General features: G+C 46.6%; 1 protein-coding gene across 24 annotated transcripts in view; it reads left to right on the top strand.

The window, feature by feature from the left end:
- Positions 1–20,908, top strand: part of ACOXL (acyl-CoA oxidase like) — a 359,990-nt gene that overhangs the window by 300,278 nt on the left and 38,804 nt on the right. For 21 of the 24 annotated variants that reach the window (XR_014839628.1, XR_014839629.1, XR_014839634.1 and 18 more), the window contains one exon: positions 6,172–6,242. Coding sequence is in view for 9 of the 24 variants with exons in the window: in XM_085016057.1 (XP_084872183.1) it covers positions 6,172–6,242 (71 nt within the window). In the remaining 15 variants the exon portion in view is untranslated. Of the gene's footprint in view, positions 1–6,171; positions 6,243–12,636; positions 12,884–14,732; positions 15,023–20,908 lie in introns of those variants that run through there. The other 3 variants (XR_014839642.1, XR_014839638.1, XR_014839627.1) reach the window with 2 other exon arrangements.

The raw sequence follows: 20,908 nt of genomic DNA, 5'->3' as shown, positions 1-20,908 counted from the left end.
GTGGCCAATGCCCTGCCTGCTCTTTGGAATGGATCCTGGGAGCCAACAAACAAGGAGTGGTCAAGGGCTGCAGGGCCAATGACCAGGACAGAGCAGGAAGGTGGGGAGGATGGGAGATTGAGAAAGGAATCCAGGGGGTGAGCAGGGCCGTCACCCAGCACGGGGCTCCCCAAGGCTTAGCTCCATGCCCTTCTAGCACATTTCTAAAGGCAGGAGCCTGGGCAAGAGGCTACAATTCCTGGTTGCCAAGAAATTAAACGACCCCGTTCCCCCTCCGTGTTGATTCTGAACACAGAGCTGGGGTTCTTTCTGCAAAGACGCAGTCCTTGTGTTGTGAAGAAGAGGTGGGTGGGGGACTTCAGAAACCTAGAGTGACAGAGAATTTTGCAAGATGAGCTGAACTTGCATCTTGGCTGTCACATGCAGGTGAGAGGGGAGGGCTGAGGGACAGCCACCACTGTGTTGCTCCTTATGCCACAGGCACACAGGAGCCAGGGGAGTCTGACCCTCAGGGCTCCCAGGGAGAGGTAGGCCTGAACCAGCCATGGGGAACCCATGGCCCCCGGGGTCAGGGAAGCCTCAAAGAGGAAGACCTGGTGGGAATGTGCTCAGCTCACACTCCTCCAGGTAGAACCTTCCATTTAGGGGCAGGTGTGGGCCTCCACATTTCTGCTGTCACTACGAGGAGGCTGGCTTCCTCATCCTCACTGTAGGGATGTGGGGAGAAAGTCCCATTTTCCTGCCATTCTGGAGACTCAGATGGGACCGAGAGCTCTTCCCAAGGACAGAGGAGGGCCTGGCTTTGAAGAAACTTGCCTGAGTCTGTATTTCAGCACCAGATCTTTAGTCTCTAGCCTGAGCCTTCCCCACTGTGTGTGGGGCCCCCAGTGAGACAAGAAAAGATTACCAAACATTAAAGAAGGTACATTCTGTCCTCCCGCTGTGGCAAGTATAGCTTCATTAATCCAGGAGGCCGCATGGGTATCTAGGATTCCCAGATGCCTGGAAGTTTTGTGAGCTCTGAATGTGGGGAGAAGCACCCACCCAGCCCTCCCCCACCAACTTCCCTCTTTTCCCACCCACTGCTCTGCTCTGTCCCACACTGTGTACATCCTCTGGTCTAGACACCCAAGTTCTGTTTACACCTCTCCCAACAGCGGCCCCTTGCCACCCCATCCCCACCGCCCCCACACACCAAGAGAAAAGCATTTCCAGGAAAGAGGTTTGAATTATTTGGACTGGAGAAGTGAGGTGTGGGCTTCAGGCAGTCCCCCATCCCATTACCCCATAGGGAAGCCTGCCACCAAAGTAAGGCCAGGGAAGGGCTCTCTAAAGCTTGACCCCTGGGGCAGGACCCCTCTTTCCCAGGGATTAGACAAAAACAAAAAAACAAAAAAACAAAAACGGAGTTCCTGTCATGGCTCAGCGGTTAACGAACCCGACTAGCATCCATGAGGATGCAGGTTCATTCCCTGGCCTTGCTCAGTGGGTTAAGGATCCTGTGTTGCTGTGGCTGTGGTGTAGGCCGGCAGCTACAGCTCCGATTCATCCCCTAGCCTGGGAACCTCCATATGCTGCAGGTGCAGCCCTAAAGAGACAAAAAAAAAAAAAAAAAAAAAAAAAAAGACACAGAGATTGACAGAAAAGCTAAAAGACACTTCTGAGACTGGATTCCTGAGCAACGCAGCCCGTAACAGCCTGTCCAGGCCAGGAGGGCCTGCTCACTTAATGCCGGTGCTCTAGTCTCACCAGCAGTATATCAAAAAGGACAAGGGCTTTGTGTATTTGGTCCATCTCCCCCCACCCCAATTTGCATCTTTGCATCAACATGTCATAATTACAGTATCCTAGGTAGAAGCATTTCCTTGAGTTTTAGGTACCTCCCCCCCTAAAAGTTGCAAAGTCCTTTCTGCCTTTGCAGAGATGGTTGGCTGCTGGGGGTCTGGCTGTTGTACATAATTTATGCACCAGCCCATTGAAGGGGGGCATATGTATTTCATCCTGGCCTTTTTTTTTTTTGTTTCCTCCCAAACGCCATTTTTTTAAATTCAATTGGGTCATTTTTTCCTATGCACCCCTGTTGCCTCCTCCCCAGCCTCAAAGCTACCTGTGGGGCTAAAAATCTCTGTACTGTCTGGTTGATCTTTTTGTCACACAGGGTAGAAAGGCTGAGCCAGTGGGGGCTGGACGGTACTAAACCAGGGAGCCTTGCCAGCCCTTACTGAAACACGCAGCACTGGGACACTTAGGAGCAATTGAAACAATTGACGTTGAAGAAGGTGGATGATTCCATCATGAGGCTCTTATGGAAGAGCTGCCCCAGTGCCACCCATGGCGGGGGGGTGGGGGTGGGTGCTGATCTGGCTGTTTGCCTTCAGCTCCCCAGGCAGTCGGCCCCTTGAATCAGCAGCAAGGGGAGAGAAAAGCAGATACCACAACTACTTTCATTTTGAGGGTATTTTCTCCTATTTAAGTCGAGGTGGGAGGAGGGAGAGGGGAATGAAATGTTGGCCTTGTGAGTTGCCAGCTCCCAGGGTTGTCAGGGAGTTGGGCAGCAGGGCAGGGAGGCTGCAGACCTGGGTCCTGAGAGCTGCCAGCCACATTTCTGCCCCTCTTCCCTTGGTAGACATTGGAGTGGAGGGAAGTGTGCTGTGGCACAAAAGCCTCATGTCACCCTGATGTCCCAAGTGAGAGGAAACAGCTAAGAACAGGTGAACGCTGCTTCTGTTTGGCCTGCAGTTGTCAAGGTTGGCTTTGGGTGTTTGTGTTGAAGGAGTGAGGGGTGCTTGCTTCATGACACCCAATTAAGGGGAAGCTCCCTCTGTGAAAGCCTGGGTTCCTGCAGATGCACTTCGGTCCAGTTCCAAAGATCGGGAGGTGACTTGAGGCCTGCCGGGCAGGGCAGGCATGGAGCCAAGTGCAGGCTAAAACCCAGGCTGTCTTCCGGAGCAGAGTCACTCCTGAGACACCAGCAGCACGTACACCTAAAAACCACGGTGTGACCTAAGAAAAATCCAGCATACACCCTGACCCAGCAGCGCAGCCAACTGCATGAGGCTGGGGGTGGCAAAGTGAGGATGTCACGTCAGGTCCCCTGACTCCAAGCCTGTGCAGGTGACCATGCACCCGCTGGGCCCAGGAGAGGGTGGGTTCTGAGCAGGTGGGAAGGGGACAGACAGCGGATCATGGGGAGAGGGTCGCATGAGCTGAGGACCGAGCCCTGGTTGAAGGTGTTGAGCTGTTGGAGAAGGTGGCTTGTTCAGGGTAGTGGGGCTAAGATGGAGGAGGGGAGGAGAATCCAAAGGGCAGTGCCAGGTTTCCCATCATGGCAGGAGAGGAAGGGAACATCAAGGACAGGGAACAGTTTGGAAAAGCTGTGCAGGGGTCAGAGTAGCCACTGTGTTGTCAGAAAGGGGTGTCTCTGAGGGGTAAGGAGAGTCAGCCACGTGGTGACAGGAGTAAAGAATCAAAAATTCAGATCCAGTGGCTGGCGGATGACAGTCCCTCCCACCGAAATGGGGACATTCAGACAAGGTTGCCTGGGTGAGGAGGTCAGCTGGTTTGGCTTAGATGTAAGTTCTAGGAAGCACGTGCTCCTCAGGGTGCCCTGTCTTGGGAACAACTCAAGATGTCACAGTGGTGTGCAGGGCACAGCCAGCCAGACGCATGGATGTGGGCCCCCCCAGAGTGGGGAGGGGAGGGTGAGAATCTGGTGACCCTCGTGAGGAGGCCAATAGCCAGCGGTTTAGGTGTCCATGGCCTGTGCTCAGGAAGAGGCCAGGTCACAGCAGAAATCTTTACAAACACAGTCGCCACCTTCTAAAAGATTATCTGGAGGAAACCAAGCACCTGGATATGTAGGGTTTTTTTTTTTTTTTTTTTTTTTTTGACTCATACACAGACAACAGTCAGGGTTCAATACTTTGTCACACCATATTATGTCACAGCAGAAGTCCAAAAGAGCTGTTGAGAGGGTTTGGGGAGTGGGGACTATGGCTTCCAGGGTCTTTCGTGGGCTGCTGTGTTCCAAATGGGTGGGGGCAAAAGCATGGCTATAAATTCAGCATACCTCAGGCTTTTATCTTATGCCACAAACTTCTGCGCAGCCTCTTTTTTATGGGCAAAATACGATGTTTCAATTTTTAGCTTAAAAAAAAACTTCCAATTTTTTTTAAAAAAATAAGTTTTTATGTACGATATTATTGGCTTCACCCAGTTGAAGATGGAATGGACATATACATGTTAAGCTGGCAATACTGATCCCTCTATTGATCCCAAGCACATTTTGATCCAATAAAAGTAAAAATTTAGACTTGGAGGAAATGATCCACACAGGATAGAACTGACACAGTTAAGATTGCAGAATAGTTTAGTCCTAATGAAAACTCTCTAAAGAACTGTATTTTAGAGGTAATGTTGAAAACAAAAAACCAAACCAAACCAAACCAAAACATCCCAGACAATGCTTTCTTGGAAATTCATGTTTGCTGATATAATGCTCTTTAAAATATCTGAATTTTATGGCTGTGGCATAGGATGGCGGCTATAGTTCTGATTCAACCCCTAGCCTGAGAACCTCCATATGATGTGGAGGAAGGACTAAAAAGACTAAATAAATAAAATAAAATAAAATATCTGCATTTGTAAACATGACATCCAGACCTTGGGGTCAGAATAGCGGAGTCAACCTGTCCCTCAGTGGTGAGGCTGAGGCTGGATGTGGTTCTCCTCATTTTTGTGGGCTTTGTGGAAGACGGGCTGGACCAGGGAATTGGGGTGTGCATGGCTTTCAGTGGCTGGGTGGGAGGGCTAAGCTATGTTGTGCTCAGACAGCAGATGAGACTGCCCTGCAGACGGCAGTGAAGAGTTGTGATGGGTAAAAAGTGATCGAAGCTTTGCGTCTGGAAATCTCATCTAAATGGATTCACTCAGTGAAAGCCTTAATACCTGTCGAAAGAAGTGGATTTAAATCTGAGGGTGGCAGGGGACCATGGGAGCATTTTCTAGAGTGAAACAATACAGTCCAAACAGCCTGCATGGCATGGAAGGCAATTGTGGTTTTATGCTTATTAAGGCAAAACTATAAAAGGATGCGTTCTCACCACTGTGGCTCAGGTTGATCCCTGGCCCGGGAACTTACCTGTGCCATGGATGAGGCTGAAAAACAAACAAGTCGCAAACAAACAAAAAGGGTGCTCACAGGAGAGGGGCTTTAGTGACAGCTGACAGCATCGGGAAGGGGAGTGTCACTTATGTATATCTTCTGCCTTATTATTTCTAGAGCTTTCACAGACAATTCAAATGGATCATGAAAATATTTTTGGCACATCTTCTTGATTTTTCTCAAGCATCCTGTTGGAGCAAGGCAGGTGGAGAAATAGGACTTAAAATATTTGCTGGAGTTAGTAGGATTTTCTTGAATCCACCCTGGGGTCCCGTCATTCATCCCAAGAGAAAACTTAAAGCCGTGGTGGGAATCTCAATGGAAAACTGAGATAGAAAATCTAGCATCTCTGGAGTTCCCATCGTGGCTCAGTGGTTAACAAACCCAACTAGGAACCATGAGGTTGCAGGTTCCATCCCTGGCCTTGCTCAGTGGGTTAAGGATCTGGCGTTGCTGTGAGCTGTGGTGTAGGTCGCAGACACAGCTCCGATCTGGCATTCCTGTAGCTCTGGCGTAGGCTGGAGGCTGTGGCTCCAATTAGACTCCTAGCCTGGGAACCTCCATGCGCCACGGGTGTGGCCCTAGAAAAAGATTAAAAAAAGAAAAAGAAAAGAAAATCTAGCATCTCAGAATTTACCAAGGCAGGTGGAGTTCACTAGAAACGCTTACAGGAGAAGGACATGCATTGTAGTCTTGGGGGACAGGATGAACCACAAGGTACCAGGGCTGAACCTAGGACCTCCTTGTGGTTTGGGATGGAGATTTGCTGATGGCAGTGGCCGTGTGCCCTGATATAATCACCCCTGGCTGACAATGGAGAAGTCACTGTGTGTTGTCCCTGTGCCCCCCCCACCTCAGGGGGCAGGCTCTGTCCCCTTGGAATACCACCAAGGAAAGACTGCAGGGCGGTGTCACCTCCCTCTGTGTTATCACCACAATGTTCTCCCTATAGAAGGACTTGGGGGCCAAAGGGACATCATTCACCCTTTCTGTTTCTTCCTTTCCAGTCACTTTAGAGCAGTTCTTCCTGGCCGTGAACAGCTGTCCAGACCTAGAAGACCAGGCTTTGTTAAAGAAGGTATGTTATCACACAAAGCACTGATTTCTCAAAGGCCCCCAGCATCTTCATTGCCCGGAGGAGAGTTTCACTGCTACGAGCAGGAGTAAATTTATCATCTTTGAATTCTGTGCTCCTCGGGGATAAGGTTGTCATCGGTGGGGAGGAGGGTTGCTGGTTAATGAGCACAGTGGCTGTCCGAGGAGCACAGCCAAGTGACAGAAAAGTGGGTGTCAACCACTAGCAGGGAATCTAATTCTCCAGAGGGCTCGGCTGGTTCTATTTAAGCTTAAGTGACAGAGCCTTGATTCTTGTAGTGGATTTATGAGGCTTGGCCAAATTCCATGACTCTCACTGTACTTTTTAATTAAGACAAAGGATTCTGTATGTTCTGTGTCCTGCCACATCCCCACTTTGGTCGCCATGGAGAACATGCCACCAATGAGACTGTTTGTGGAAACCTTTTGGGAGGGGATATTATGTTATCAACTCCTTGCCCTTGAATGGGAGACAACCTTTTTGTTTTCTTGGTGACCATTCTTGTCTTTCCTTCCAAAGGACCAGGGAACACAGGGGTGGGCTAGCCTACATTTGGTGGTACGCTGAAGCGAGCCCAAAGCATGGGAAAGCCTGGCCTGCAGCCTGCCTGCATTTAATGAAAACTGAGGCCTTTGACAGCCAAAAGCAGTAGAGACTAGCAACTCACCAAAGTACATTCACACTTTTCCAGCAACGGCTGTGGCCCTAGAAGCTGTACTTAGACTGACCCAGAGGCATCTGCAATTTCCATGATGTCATTTCAGTTCTGTGCCATCAGAAAACCACATGTATGAGGAATTGCATTTCTTTACCTAAATACCACACCAGGTGTCCTCTGACTTTAGAAATGGGTGGGAGGGGAAAAAAAGGCATCACTAGAAGGGATTTCCAACTCATTTGCCTAAGACGTGATATTTTCGGTCTGTTTTTTTTTTGTTTGTTTGTTTGTTTGGTTTATGTTTTTTTGGTAAGCTTTCGGTGATGTTGATTTTATACAGAAGGGCTGAGAAGAAATGTGGGGTTCTCCTGGGAGATGTGGCACACAAGCATCCTGGGTCAAATACCCTGACCTTGAATGACATCCATTTAGGCACAGAAACTTTTCTTGGTTTTTCGAGGTTTTCCACATTCAGTTCTCAGTTCCCCAGCCTGAGGGCCACTCCCCAAAGACCTTTCCTTCCAGGGACAGGCTGTGTTGCTGTGACCTTGGAGAAACTCTTGCATCCCAGACTCTTAACCTCTTGATTTAGTCAAGAGTCTAGCCTTTGGGAATTCCTGTTGTGGCTCAGCGGGTTAAGAACCTGACAAAGTGTCCGTGAGGATGCAGGTTCCATCTCTGGCCTTGATGGAAGGGTTAAGGATCCAGAGTCACCACAAGCTGTGGTGTAGGTCACAGAGGCAGCTCAGATCCCTCGTTGCCATGGCCGTGTCATAGGCTGGCCGCTACAGCTCCCATTCAACACCTAGGCTGGGAACTTCCATGTGCCACAGGTATGACCATAAAAAGAAAAAAAAGTTCTGGCCTCTGACCCTTTCTTCCTATTCTGTCCATCTCCTCCTCCTCGCTTCTCTCTTGTTCTTCTCCTCCTGTCTGTCTCTCATCTCTCTCCCATTGCCACTTGGTCCTGCTGGTGAGCTCCGTGTGGACCTTATCTATGCATGAAGGGCAGAGCCCGGAGCCCAGAGCCAGGACACCAGACTAAAGTCCTGCTTCTAGTTGTCCCTGTGGTCGCCACAGCTTGGAATACCACAGCCTCTCTCGTCATGTCCATAGAAAGAGAGAGAGAGTGAGCGCCCCCCCCCCCCGCCCCCGCCCCCAAAAGCCTCCTCCTCCTCCTCCTCATACATTCTCGCCTCTCTTCTGATGCTCCTCCTGCACCAGGCTGAACATTTGGTTAGCAACTGACAACCCGGGGTTGAAGAGGGTTAAGACAGCCCACAGGGTCCTGGAAGGATCTCTAGTGACATTCAATGTTTTACCTTTTCCCAGTTGGTCCCTGCAGACTGTGTGACTGTCGTAACCGAGGGCTGTGTCTGTGGGTGTTCTCTCAATATTTGCAGGTATTTGAACCCGGCACCATCAAAGAAGTTTCACTGAACAAAAACGTGTGCTCAGTTCTTATAGACTGAAACTGTTTAATGATTTTGTTTTCAGGAGATTGAGGTTTCCTCATGTCACATATCAGAGAGCACCATGTGGGTGTGATAATGGCATGCAGAATTTTTGTAGATTGTTCTGCGGGGGAACTTGCTCAGGGTGACAGTAGATCGTTTTGACTACTGTCAGCCTGTGGTCAAGTTCATGTTTACTTGGGTGAGCCCACTCTGTAGGTTCTCTGCAGCCAACTTAAATATTTAACTCCACCTGGTTGGGTGAAAAACTGTTGCAGGCAAAACAAAATGCAGGTCCAAATCGAACATGTTTGTTTGTTTGTTTATTGTATGGCTGCACCTGTGGCATATGGAAGTTCCCAGGCTAGGGGTTGCATTGGGGCTGCAGCTGAAGCCTACAGCACAGCTATGGCAACATGGGATCCAAGCTGTATCTGTGACCTATGCCACACTTTGTGGCAACACCAGATCCTTAACCCACTGAGCGAGGCCAGGGATTGAGCTCACATCCTCCCATGGTTCTTAACCTGCTGAGCCATAACGGGAACTCTGAATATGTTTTTTAAAATGATATTTTGAGAGTTCTCATTATGGCTCAGTGGATTAAGAAACCAACTACTGTCCATGAGGTTGTGGGTTTGATCCCTGGCCTCACTCAGTGAGTTAAGGATCCGGCATTGCTACAAGCTGTGGTGTAGGTTGCAGATGCGGCTTGGATTCAGTGTTGCTGTGGCTGTGGCAAAGGCCAGCAGCTGCAGCTCTGATTAGACCCCTAGCCTGGGAATTTCTTTATGCTTCGAGGTTGGCCCTAAAAACAAAATAAAATAAACTGATATTTTGCATGCATACCATTGCATCTGTACAGGGTCCCAGATAACTGAGACCCGAGGACAGATACTTCATTTTGACCTGTGCAGGCACTCTAGACATGGCCTGCAGGGAAGATGAAAAGATGAACACACAGTGGTCCAGCTGAAGTCTGATGCCCTTGGGAACATAGGCGGGGTGTGAGGCTTTGGAGATGGCAGAGGCCATAACCTTCAGGTGACAATCCAGAAGAGCAGGGCAGGGAGGGGACGTGGCTTCCCACTACAGCACCATTAGTCATCGGGCAGTAGAACTTGGGGCCACCAGGCCAATGCTCTGGACCCTCAGGCTGGGCTTCCTCCTGGGACTCCGCTCAGATGAGCATATTCACAGACAATCCACCACCTTGGCCTCATCAGAGTCACACGGGAGGTAAGACTGACAAAACCACGGGTGTACTGTTGTGGCTGGTGTGCAGTCACCCTTGTGCCTCATCGTGAATTACACCTCATTTGCTGAAGTCCTTTAAGGCAGGAGGGAGCTGGCTTCTCAGTGACTCAGTTTCCTCAAATACCAAGTAGAGGTCAAGGCTGTCAATGACCAAGGACTTTCCCACCATTGCAGCCTTGGTAAAAGGCTAGGAGAGGGATGCCAAGGGGTAGGACAGCCATCCTTGAGGTTTGCCTCTTGGAGATTTCACCACGATTTGAGCCACAGGAGAGATTTAGGGTCCATACATGACTTATGACCCCATTCACTTTCCATCCTCAACGCTTAACCTGTTTCTTCACTTGTTCTTATTTCCACTTGCCAGTTAACTCTAAAGTTTCTGCCGTCACTACCCTGGAGAGCCCACAAACACCTCTGCCCCACCCACACCCCCCACGCCGCCATGGCTCTGGATCTAACCAGAACCCCAGCCCCACATTCAAATTCACTCAGCAGGTCTGAACCTCCCCCATCTCTGTCCTCCCTCATCAACCACAATCTGTGGCTCTATCCTGCGGCTGCCACCCCAGATCCAGTGCCTCTGTTCCCTCTGCAGCATCTTTCAGAGTCACTTTTGCCTTCTGTCCCAGAACAGAGCACCTGGGCGTGGGTCACCCAGGGCAAGTCTGGTCTTCACTCTGCCGGATCCAGCATGTGACCTTGGGCAGGTCACTTTGATCTTTTTGAGCCCAGTGTCCACTTCTGGTAAAAGAGGAAGGGAATTAGATTGCTCCAAAGACCCATCCAGCATCCACACTCTGTGCCTGGATATCACCAACAAACCTGCAATTCTAAACTTGTGAATGAATCGCCCTGGTCCTCTGCTCCTGGTCTCTCTCCTTCAGGCTCAGCCAAATGAACCTTCTGAGACCCCATGTCCTTCTGTCCCTCTCTGGATCAGTTTCCAGTCATAACTCTTTTTATCTTTGGGAACAGGGAGATGGCAGAATCTGGACTTTCTTTTGAGAGCGAAGGGGAGCACCATTGAACATGAAGCTTGGATGACAGGCATAAACCATGACTGCCCCAGGCAAACCCAGGCATTGGTTAACCTATTTTTGAATCAAGTCCCCAATCCTTTCTTCAGTCAAATGGCTCTGCCTTGCCTAGCGAGCTTTTTTTTTTAGTCCAGATATTCTCTGCCCTCCCCACTCCCAACCTCCCAGGACTGTCTCCTATTAAAAACTGGGACTTCTTTTTTTTTTTTTCTATTTGGCTGTGCTCTTGGCATGCACAAGTTCCAGGGCCAGGGATCGAACCTACACCACGGCAGTGAGCCAAGTGACTTCAGTGGCAACATCAGACCCTTAACCCGCTGAGCCACCAGGGGGACTTTCTGGGCCCTCTTTTTAGTGATGAAAATTGGCCTCCCGGTGCCAATCTGCATTTGAACCCTCATTTTCTAAATCAAATATAAATGATCGCAATTCCTCACTCTGTTCTCCTGGGAGTGCCTTACACACTTGGCAGTAGCCATTTCCAGTCTGGGTGTGAGGTAGCAGCCCAGCAGGGGTCTGACATGACTGAAACATCCTGAGGCCATCACCTGCCAGCTTTCCCTACCTCCTTGGAAAGCAAGGAGGATGCTCTGGAGAAAGTGGCCTTCCTGGTCCGTGCTGCTTCCCCCCGCCAGGTCACACGAGCTGCTTAAAGGAGCTTTGGCTGACCTGCTGTAAGTGGAGGGTTGGCTCAGAGTGAGGCTTCTCCACTCCAGGGGTGCTGAGCAGGTGCCTGGAATGATCCCTGCAAGGCATCTCCCCACTCAGGTCTGGCTGGGCTGCTCTACCTAAGGGCTCTGGCTGGAGGCACCAGCGTGAAGGTCAAGGCCAGCCTTTTTATAGTTGAGATCCGATATCATACCACTTCAACTGTATAAACTGGTAACAAGAACCAAGCTGCCTGCTCGAAAATACATAGAGCCAGAGTTCTCATGGCCCAGCAGGATTGGCAGTATTTTGGGAGCCCTGGGACGCAGGTTCGATTCCCAGCCCGGCACGATGGGTTAAGGATCTGGCATTGCCACAGCTACAGCTTGGGTCGCAACTGTGGCTTGGATCTGATCCCTGGCCCAGGAACTCCACAGGCCTTGGGGAGGCCAAAAACAGAAAAGAAAAAGAAAATACATAGAACCGTCTTGAATTTCTGCTCCCCTAAGGTGCAGTCCTTTGACGGGGCTGTGGCACCAGTAGTAGCAGTAATGTTCCAGCTGTTCTCTGTTTGATTGGCAGAAGGGAGGACTGAGGCGAGGCGGATGATACCTTGGTCTGAGGACACAGGCAGTGCAGTTTGCGGATCTGCTGTTTGCCCATCTGGCACATGCAGGGCCCATCACAGGGGATGGCACAGTTTGGGGGTGCTGAGGCCCAGGTCAAGAAAATGTGTAGAAGCAATTTGCCAGGAAGGCTCCACTGACTGGAGGCCTGCAGGGCTGGAGTGCTGCTGGAAGCTTCCTTAGTGTTGCTTGCCAGCCACTGCCAAGTATTCACGCCGCCCCAGAATGCTTAGGGGAAACCGATCCTGGCAGATATGGAAGGAAAAATGCCAGGCGTCCCTCCCACACGCCCCTTCATCACTGTGGTCTGGCCAGATCGGCTTTTTCTCCAGCTAATGATGTTCTAGAAAATTGGACACACATGAGTCTTTCTTGAAACGCAAAGTCCCCAAGTGAATGACACAGGCCAACCCTTCAGCCCCCCAAGTTTACAAAATACAACTTCCCAGAAACTGGCCTCTTCTCTGAGCCCGATAGAATCCTGGCCTGTTAGCAAGGAAGGTTTTCACGAGAAAAAGATGACTTTACCTTAGCATGGGAGTGGCGGTGTCTTGGGGAGAAAGGGAATTTTCCACATGACCGCTCCACTGATTCACCTCCCCTCAAAGGTTTAGAAACACCCAGCAAGCTGGTTATCTAGTGTCTCTTAAATTGTCATTGTCACAGAGATTTCTTTCTGCTTCATTTCTCCCACAGTTATCCTCACCCCGCCCACTCCCTCCGTGTGGCTCAGCCTGGGGAGCAGCCTCCCGATTCTGGAAGGGCCAGAGAGCACCCTTGCAAGGCCTTTGTCTGCCTTTGTGCTTTGGAGAAGGCCCCTGCTGCTCCAGCTCTGATGGGGTGCTCGCCACAGCAACCCCAGCCTTGGGGCCAGGCGTTGACGGGACTGTCCCCACCTCCCAGGCGGCTGGCAGTGGCAGTTGGAGCCTGTCAAGTGGGCGAGGTGGGGTTTTTCCCTCTTTCCTGCATTTTAACTGCTCTTTCTTCCTTTTCTCAACCTGTGTAGGTGGTAGCTGGTTTAAGCACCAAACGCAGTGGCCCAAAGTTAATTGCAAGCCCTTCTCACCCAGGGCAGGGAAAACTGTGATGTCCTGCTTACCTCAGGTGGCCCTTTTCCTACCTGAGGACCCCACTGTGGCCCCTTGCCTCTGAGAGTGGCTTTGGCCCCGGAGCAGGAAGCAGGCGCAAACATCCTGTGTGTGCCCCATGCATGCTCGAAGCCCCAGCTCAGGCACCTGGGGCTGGTCATGGACTCATGCCTCCCACACAGAGGACAAGAGTTCTTATCTGGTGTTTGATTGCATTTCCAAACCCAGTCCAGGACGAAGAGTCAGTCCCGGCTCTGAATTCCATGAGCCCAGATTGTGAAGGGTGGTGGCGGGGTCCGCAGTGGTAAAACCTCGTCTTTTCCCCCTGTTCTTTTGCTGCTACCTTCTCTGCCCCGTGCAAGCCAGAGCCACGCAAAAAGAAGTAAGCGTGCAGCTGATGATAGTCTAACATAGCTGTCCCGCAGTGTCCCCTGAGGACCCGTCTTGGGTCAGGTGATGTTTTTCTAGCACCTGACTCATTTGAAGACTATGTTTCAGGGTTTTTTTGTTTTTGTTTTTGTTTTTTTTTCAATGTGGATTTAATAAGGGGAAAGAGCTCCAAGTGACATAGAAGTCAAGTTTCAGGTGTAGTGTTCCAGCCATAGGTGATTTTCTCTCATTCCTGAACCTCTGGGCCCTGGAGGCCCTGGAGGGCCTCCTTCCCTTCATTCATTCTTTCTCCACAAGTGCCTGGCTCATGCCAACGTTCTTCGGGGCTCATCTTAAACCAATGCCCACAAATCTGTGACATCCTCCTTCCTAATGAGACTTTAGTTTTGGAAAGGCATCCTTTGATGCATAGGACTAACTTTTTAAGCCAAAGAAATAAATACCCAATAGTAGAACTCCAGACTCCCTGATGGGTTGATAGAAGTGTGATTTTGTGGACTGTCTGCACACACCTGCCACAACCCCTCTTCAGAAACACTGAGGAGAGGCTCTTATGTGCCAGGTACTGTGCTAGATTCTGGGGGTTCTAGTGTCAATGAGACCTATTCCTGGCCCTCAGCCCCCTGACTAATAGATGAGACCTGCATAAGCAGCACGTTGAAGTGGGCCATGTGCTGGGAGGGAGGAAATTTGGGATGTTAACAGAGCACTCACCTGGGGTACCCAACTCAGCTTGCTAGAGAAGGTGGCTTTTGTACTAAGTCTCTGTGTTTCTGCAGGAAATTGAATTTAACCAACTCTGTGGGTTCCAGTGTGCTTACTGATGGGGTCAGTGTGAGAAGCTGTGTTCTGAGTTTTCCATTTACGGAGGGTTTTGGGTGCACTGATGCATATCTCTAGAACTGGATGCCACAGTAGGGGATACAGACAGCTGCCTTTTCAGGGGAGAGAGCTCCAGAAGCTTCTATTCCTGTTGGCTATACACATTTCCCCAATGTGCTATAACTACCTTGAAATTCCAGCCTTTGGGACTGCTTCCTTTGGCTTGGCACTTACCCTAACTTCCAGAGGTTAATGTCAAAGTCTGGTGTCTCTGAGAGGGAATGCAGCAGAAGCCATCATCAGCTCACAGTTGCTTTAGAATTGTTCTGCGATCATTGTCTCCAGGCCAGGGGCCAGAGATGAGAGTGAGGCTAGGGGTGGGGGATTAGGAGGAAAAAGGCAGAGGAATTTCCTGACGTGCAGCAAGAGGACGTGCTTTGCTATCTGAGAGTCTGTACTTCACCCAACTGCTTCACAAAGCTCTCCTCTCAGGGGAACTGGACCAGTGGCTTTCCAGGCCAAATGGCCTCAGATGTAGAACGTGCCTGATGACCTAAGAGAAGCATGTGGATGGATGGAGTGGTATATGGAACATTGCACCTGCTCTGCCCTTGACACTTCTTTATCAAGCATCTAAATCAATATCTAAGTGGAGAACCAGATGGAAAGGAGAAATCCAGTGTTCAGAACAGCAGCGAACTTCCCTAAGTGTGGTGAGCATCACCCTTGGCAGTTTCTCAGTCCTGCAAGCCTGGTCCTGGAAGTAAGCCAGACAGAGAACGGTAACTATCACGTGATACAGCTTATATTTGGACTCTGAAAAGTTGTCGCAAATGAACTTATATATGAAACAAACAGACTTACAGAAATAGAAAGCAAACTTATGGTTACCAAGGGGGAAATGGAGGGGGAGATAAATTAGGAGTTTGGGATTAGCAGAAACACCCTACTATATATAAAGTGGAAAAACACTAAGGACCTACTGTATAACACAGGAAACTGTACTCAATATTTTATAATAACCTATAATGGAAAAGAACCTTAAAAAGAATATATATATGTATATATATAATTTTGCTATATACCTGAAGCTGATACAACATCATAAATCAACTACACTTCAATAAAAAATGTTACAGATTTATATTCTGAAAAAAAAAAAGAAATTAAGGAAGCTAAAAATGGAAAGAAATTCTGTATTCATGGATTGAAACTTTAATATTTTTAAGATGTTGTATTACCTAATGCCATCACAGATTCAATGCAATCTGTCAAAATGGCATGATTTTCTTTAAAGAAATAGAAAAATTCATTCTAAAATTCACATGGCATCTCAAGGGACCCTGAATAGCCAAAAATTTGAAAAGGAAGAAAAAAGTTAGAGGTCTCACCCTTCCTGATTTGAAAATTTACAATTCAACAGCACTTGAAATGGGGTGGTACTGGCATAAAGACAGACATATACACCAATGTAATAGAAGAGTGCCCAGAAATAAACCCTTATGTATTTGGTCAAATGATTTTTTTTTTTTTGTCTTTTGTTGTTGTTGTTGTTGCTATTTCTTGGGCCGCTCCCGCGGCATATGGAGGTTCCCCGGGCTAGGGGTTGAATCGGAGCTGTAGCCACCGGCCTATGCCAGAGCCACAGCAACGCAGGATCCGAGCCGCGTCTGCCACCTACACCACAGCTCACGACAACGCCGGATTGTTAACCCACTGAGCAAGGGCAGGGACCGAACCCGCAACCTCATGGTTCCTAGTCGGATTCGTTAACCACTGCGCCACGACGGGAACTCCTCAAATGATTTTTTTGACAAGAGTGCCAAGATCATTCAATGAAGAAAGGATAATCTTTTCAACAAGTGGATTTGAGAAAACTGGATATCCACACGCAAAAGAATGAAATTGGACCTTTATCTAATATGATATACAAAAATTAACTCAAAGTAGACCAATGGCTTAAATGTCAGAGCTAAAACTGTAAAGCTTTCAGAAAAGAAAACAGGAGAAAAGCCTCATCACACTGGATTTGCAATGATTGCTTGAATATGACATCAAAGGCATAAGCAACCGCAAGACCTATACACATTGACATTCATTAAAATTTAAAACCTTTGTGCATCAGATGACACTATCAACACAGGAAAAAAGCAATGCACAGCAGGAGAGAAAATATTTACAAATCATATACTGAGAGGAGACTAACATCCAGAATATGTAGATAGAAAACTCCTAAAATTCAGCAGCAAAAATCCAAACAACTAGTACCAATATGGACAAAGTACTTGAATAAACATTACTCCAAAGATCTACAAATGGGCAATAAGCATATGAAAAGATACTCAACATCACTAATCCTTAGGGAACTACAAACCAATATCACAATGAGATCATACATTACGCCCATTAGGAGAGCTGTTACTGCAAAACAACAAAAACCAAAACCAAGATAACAAGTGTTGGCAAGGATATGGAGAAGTTGGAGCCCTTGAGAACTGTTGGTGAGCATGTAGAATGGAGCAGCCACTATGGTAAGTAATATGGCAATTCCTTAAGATATTAAACATGAAATTACCATGTGAACCAGCAATTTCCCTTCTGGGCATATATCCAAAGAACTGAAAACAGTAGCTTGAAAGAGTATTAGTACATCCATGTTCATAGTAGCACTAATTGCAACTGGCACAATGTGGAAGCACACCAAGTGTCCATTGACGGATGAATGAATAAGCAAAAAAATGTGATGTATACATGCAAAAGAATGTTTATTTTTTAATATTCTGTCTATGCAATAAAATATTATTCAGCCTTAAAAATGGAAGGAAATTCTGACACAGGCTACAACATGGAAGAACTTTGAATACATTATGCTAAGTGAAATAAGCTGGTCACAAAAGGAGGTAAACTATTTTAATCCATGCCTAAGAGGCACCTCGAGTAAATGAAATCTTAAAGACAGAAAGTAGAATGGTGGTTGCCGGGGACCAAGGAAAAGGAATTACTATTTAATGGGTAGAGAATTTCAGTTTTGCAAGATGAAAAAAGTTCTGGAGATGGATGGTGGTGATGGTTGAAAAGCCAGTGACAGATGAAGAATTGGAAGTGAGAGGAATTGGGATCAGTTCTGGGTTAAAACAAATCAGAGAGAAGAACCTGGCTGAATGATGTCCCACAGGCTGCCCAAACTGTCTGCCTAAAGTAATCGGCCCTCCATATCCACAGGTTCTGGATTCAGCCAACTGCAGACCAGAAATATTCCTTCCCCCCAAAATTCCAGAGAGTTCCAAAAAGCAAAATTTGAATTTGCTGCACCCTGGCAACTATTTACATAGCATTTATATTGTTTTTACAATGACTTACATAGCATTTGCGTGGCATGAGGTATGATAAGTGATCTAGAGATGATATAAAGTACATGGGGGGATGAACATAGGTATTATGCATCTGCTACTGTCACCTTTCTCAATAAGAGAGGCTTTTAAGACAAAATATTGAGCAGGTTGGATTTTTTTTAAATTAACATCTTCAGGCAGTTTAGAAAACATGAGACTTTGATCTGAACCACTTTCTTGGGTGATCAAAGAAAAAGACACTCATGTTGATTAACCCCTCCCAACCTTTTTCCAACCTTTTTCCAATATAATAATAAATAAGACTTCCTCACCTGTGGAAGCAGATGAGCTCACATCTGGAGCTGATGGCGTGGAGGAGACCAGACAGATGAACTCTAAGGACTCGAGATGGACATTGTTTCAGTCTCGTCCAGTTTTTAATCACTTTTCTGTTGCAAAGAATGCCCTTAGAAATTGTGAAACTAACATTTTTTTTTGCTAAGGCTGGCAGAAATTCCTTAAACTAAGAGATGGTGCCACTGCCCATCAATTTTACAAGGCAGTAATGCAGATCCCAAGTGGCTAAAGTCTGAGGCAGAAGGCAGAGCACTTCATCACAGTGAGAGAACGGGGTTGTTGCTGGGGGAAACTGTTCTGAAATCACACCAGTATTACCATGAATTAATAAGCTTTGTTCATCTTCCCTGACACTAGAGGTCCAACTCAGTCCTTTGCTTCATCTCCTTGCTTATTATGCAGCTCAGGCCAGGGATATAGGCTGCCTACTTGGTATAAATTGCAGGCAAATTCCCTTCTTTCTGCTGCTGGTCCCAGTGGGCTTATGCTCCTGGGAACCAGGGGTCTCAGTCCTACAAATATACAGCAAGCTCTGATACTGGGTCAGGTGCTGCAGAAATTCCAAGATGCATAAGCCACAGTTTCTGCCTTCCTAATCACATCGTGGTCGGGGAGAAGGTCACAGGGCCAGATAATTACACCAACAGGCATAATGTGTAGCAGGGGGAAACATACTGCTGTGGGAACCCAGAAAGGGAAGGGGTGACTTTCAGTGGGAGCTCAGGGAGGGATCCTTGGACAGATCCCAAGTGGCTGAAGTCTGAGGCAGAAGGCAGAGCACTTCATCACAGTGAGAGAACTGGGTTGTTGCTGGCGGAAACTGTTCTGAAACCACACCAGTATTACCATGAATTAATAAGCTTTGTTTTAAATTAACATCTTCAGGCAGTTGTTTAAATTAACAACTTCAAAGTTATAATACAGGGAACCCTTAGAGAATATAGCCATTTTAGCTTATAGTTTGCCATAACAAAAGAGAAATCTAGGGAGTTCCCATTATGGCTTAGCATGTTGGGAACCGGGCTAGTATCCATGAGGATGTGGGTTTGATCAGTGGGCTAAGGATCTGGTGTTGCAGTGAGCTATGGTGTAGGTCGCAGACGTGACTTGGATCCTGCATTGCTGTGGCTGTGGTATAGGCTGGCAGCTGTGGCGTAGGCTGGCAGCTCCAGCTCCAATGAGACCCCTAGCCTGGGAACTTCCATATGCCATAGGTGTGGCCCTAAAAGACAAAAACAACAAAAAACACAAAGGAGAAGTCTAGACATAGAAAGATGATACATTTTAATTATTATACAGTAAAATGACCTTGTTTAGGAATGTATAGCTCAATGAATTTAAACACATGTATAGAGTTGTGTAAGCACCACCACAATCAGGATACAGAACAATTTAACCATCCCCAAATAATCCTTTATGATATGGCTTTATAATCATCTTCTTCCCCTTCAGATAAACCCTGTCAACCAATGATCTACTGTCCATCACTATAGTGTTGTCATTTTGAACATGTTGTATAAATGGAATCTTATAATACATAACCTTTTGATATTGACTTCCTTCACTCAGATGATGTCTTTCAGATTCAGCTAAGTTGTCACATGCATCCAACATTTACTCCTTTTCATTGCTAAGTAGCATTCCATTATATGGATGTATTACTATTTATTTAATCATTCTCCTAGTGATGGGCATTTGAGATGTTTTTAGTTTTTGATGATTGTGAGTAGAGATGCTATATTTGTATATAGGTGTGTATATATTTATACATACAAGTATTATTACATAATTATCTATTTCATAAACATACATTTTCTATCTCTAGAGCAAATATCTCAATCTTGGCAATATTGACATTTTGGATCAGGTACTTCTTTGTTGTGAGGGTACTGTCCTGGCCATTGTAGGGTATTTATCAATATCCCAGCCTCTAGTTACTATATGTCAGTAGAATTTTCAGTAGAACTTCTCCAGCTATAACACCAAAATACCTTCAGTAATTGCCAAATGTTCCATGCAGGACAAAAGTAATCCATAGTTGAGAAGCACTGCTCTAGGGTGAACACTTAGGAGTGGATTTACTGGATCATATGATAAATGTATGTTTAACTTTGTAAAAAACTTTGTATTCTCATTGTATGAGAGATCCAGGTGCTCAGCATCCTCACCAACATTTCTTATTGTCAGCATTTTTTTGTTGTTGTCCCAGTAGGATGTAGGACTATCTCATTAAGGTTTTAATTTGCATTTCCTAATGATACTGAAAATCTTTTGATGTGCTTTTTGCCATCTGTACGTTCTCTTAGTGAAATCTAAAAATCTTTTGCCCATTTTAAAGCAGATAGTTTGTTCTCCTACTGTTGAGTTTTGAGGGTTCTTTATAAATTCTATAGACAAGTTCTTTCTTGGATGTGTGATTTGCAAATATTTTCCCCAGTTTGTGCAATGGCTTTTAATTCTCTTAAAGTGCCTTATGCAAAACAAATTTTTAATTTTGATTAAATCCTATTTATCAGTTTCTCTATCCTATAGATTATGCTTTTGATATCATATTAAGAACATATGCTTAACCCCAAGTCATGAAGATTTTTCTCCCATATTTTTTCTTAAGCTTTTTGAGGTCTATATTTACATTTAGGTCTATGATTCATTTTGAACCAATTTGTGTGTAAAGTGTGAGATTTAGATCAAGGATTATATATCTTTTGACTATTGCTCTCCAGTTGTTTCAGCATCATTTGTTTAAAACACTATCCTTCCTCCATTGAATTCCTTTTGCATCTTTATCAAAATCACTCACACATATTTGCATGAGTCTATATCTGGTTTCTCTATTTTGTTCCATTGATCTATGTGTCTATCCCTTGATGAAACCATGCTATCTCGAATATTATAGTTTTATAGTAAGTCTTAAAGTCAAATATAGTAATTCCTCCAATTTTATTCCTCTTCTCCAAATTGTTTTAGCCATTCTAGTTT

This window comes from Sus scrofa, chromosome 3, assembly GCF_054392235.1.
Source record: "Sus scrofa isolate SSC_HxYL_T2T_F1_AM1 chromosome 3, Sscrofa_HxYL_maternal_Yorkshire_Landrace_v2.0, whole genome shotgun sequence".
Classification (NCBI taxonomy): Eukaryota; Metazoa; Chordata; class Mammalia; order Artiodactyla; family Suidae; genus Sus; species Sus scrofa.
This window is presented reverse-complemented; position numbering and strand designations above follow the sequence as displayed.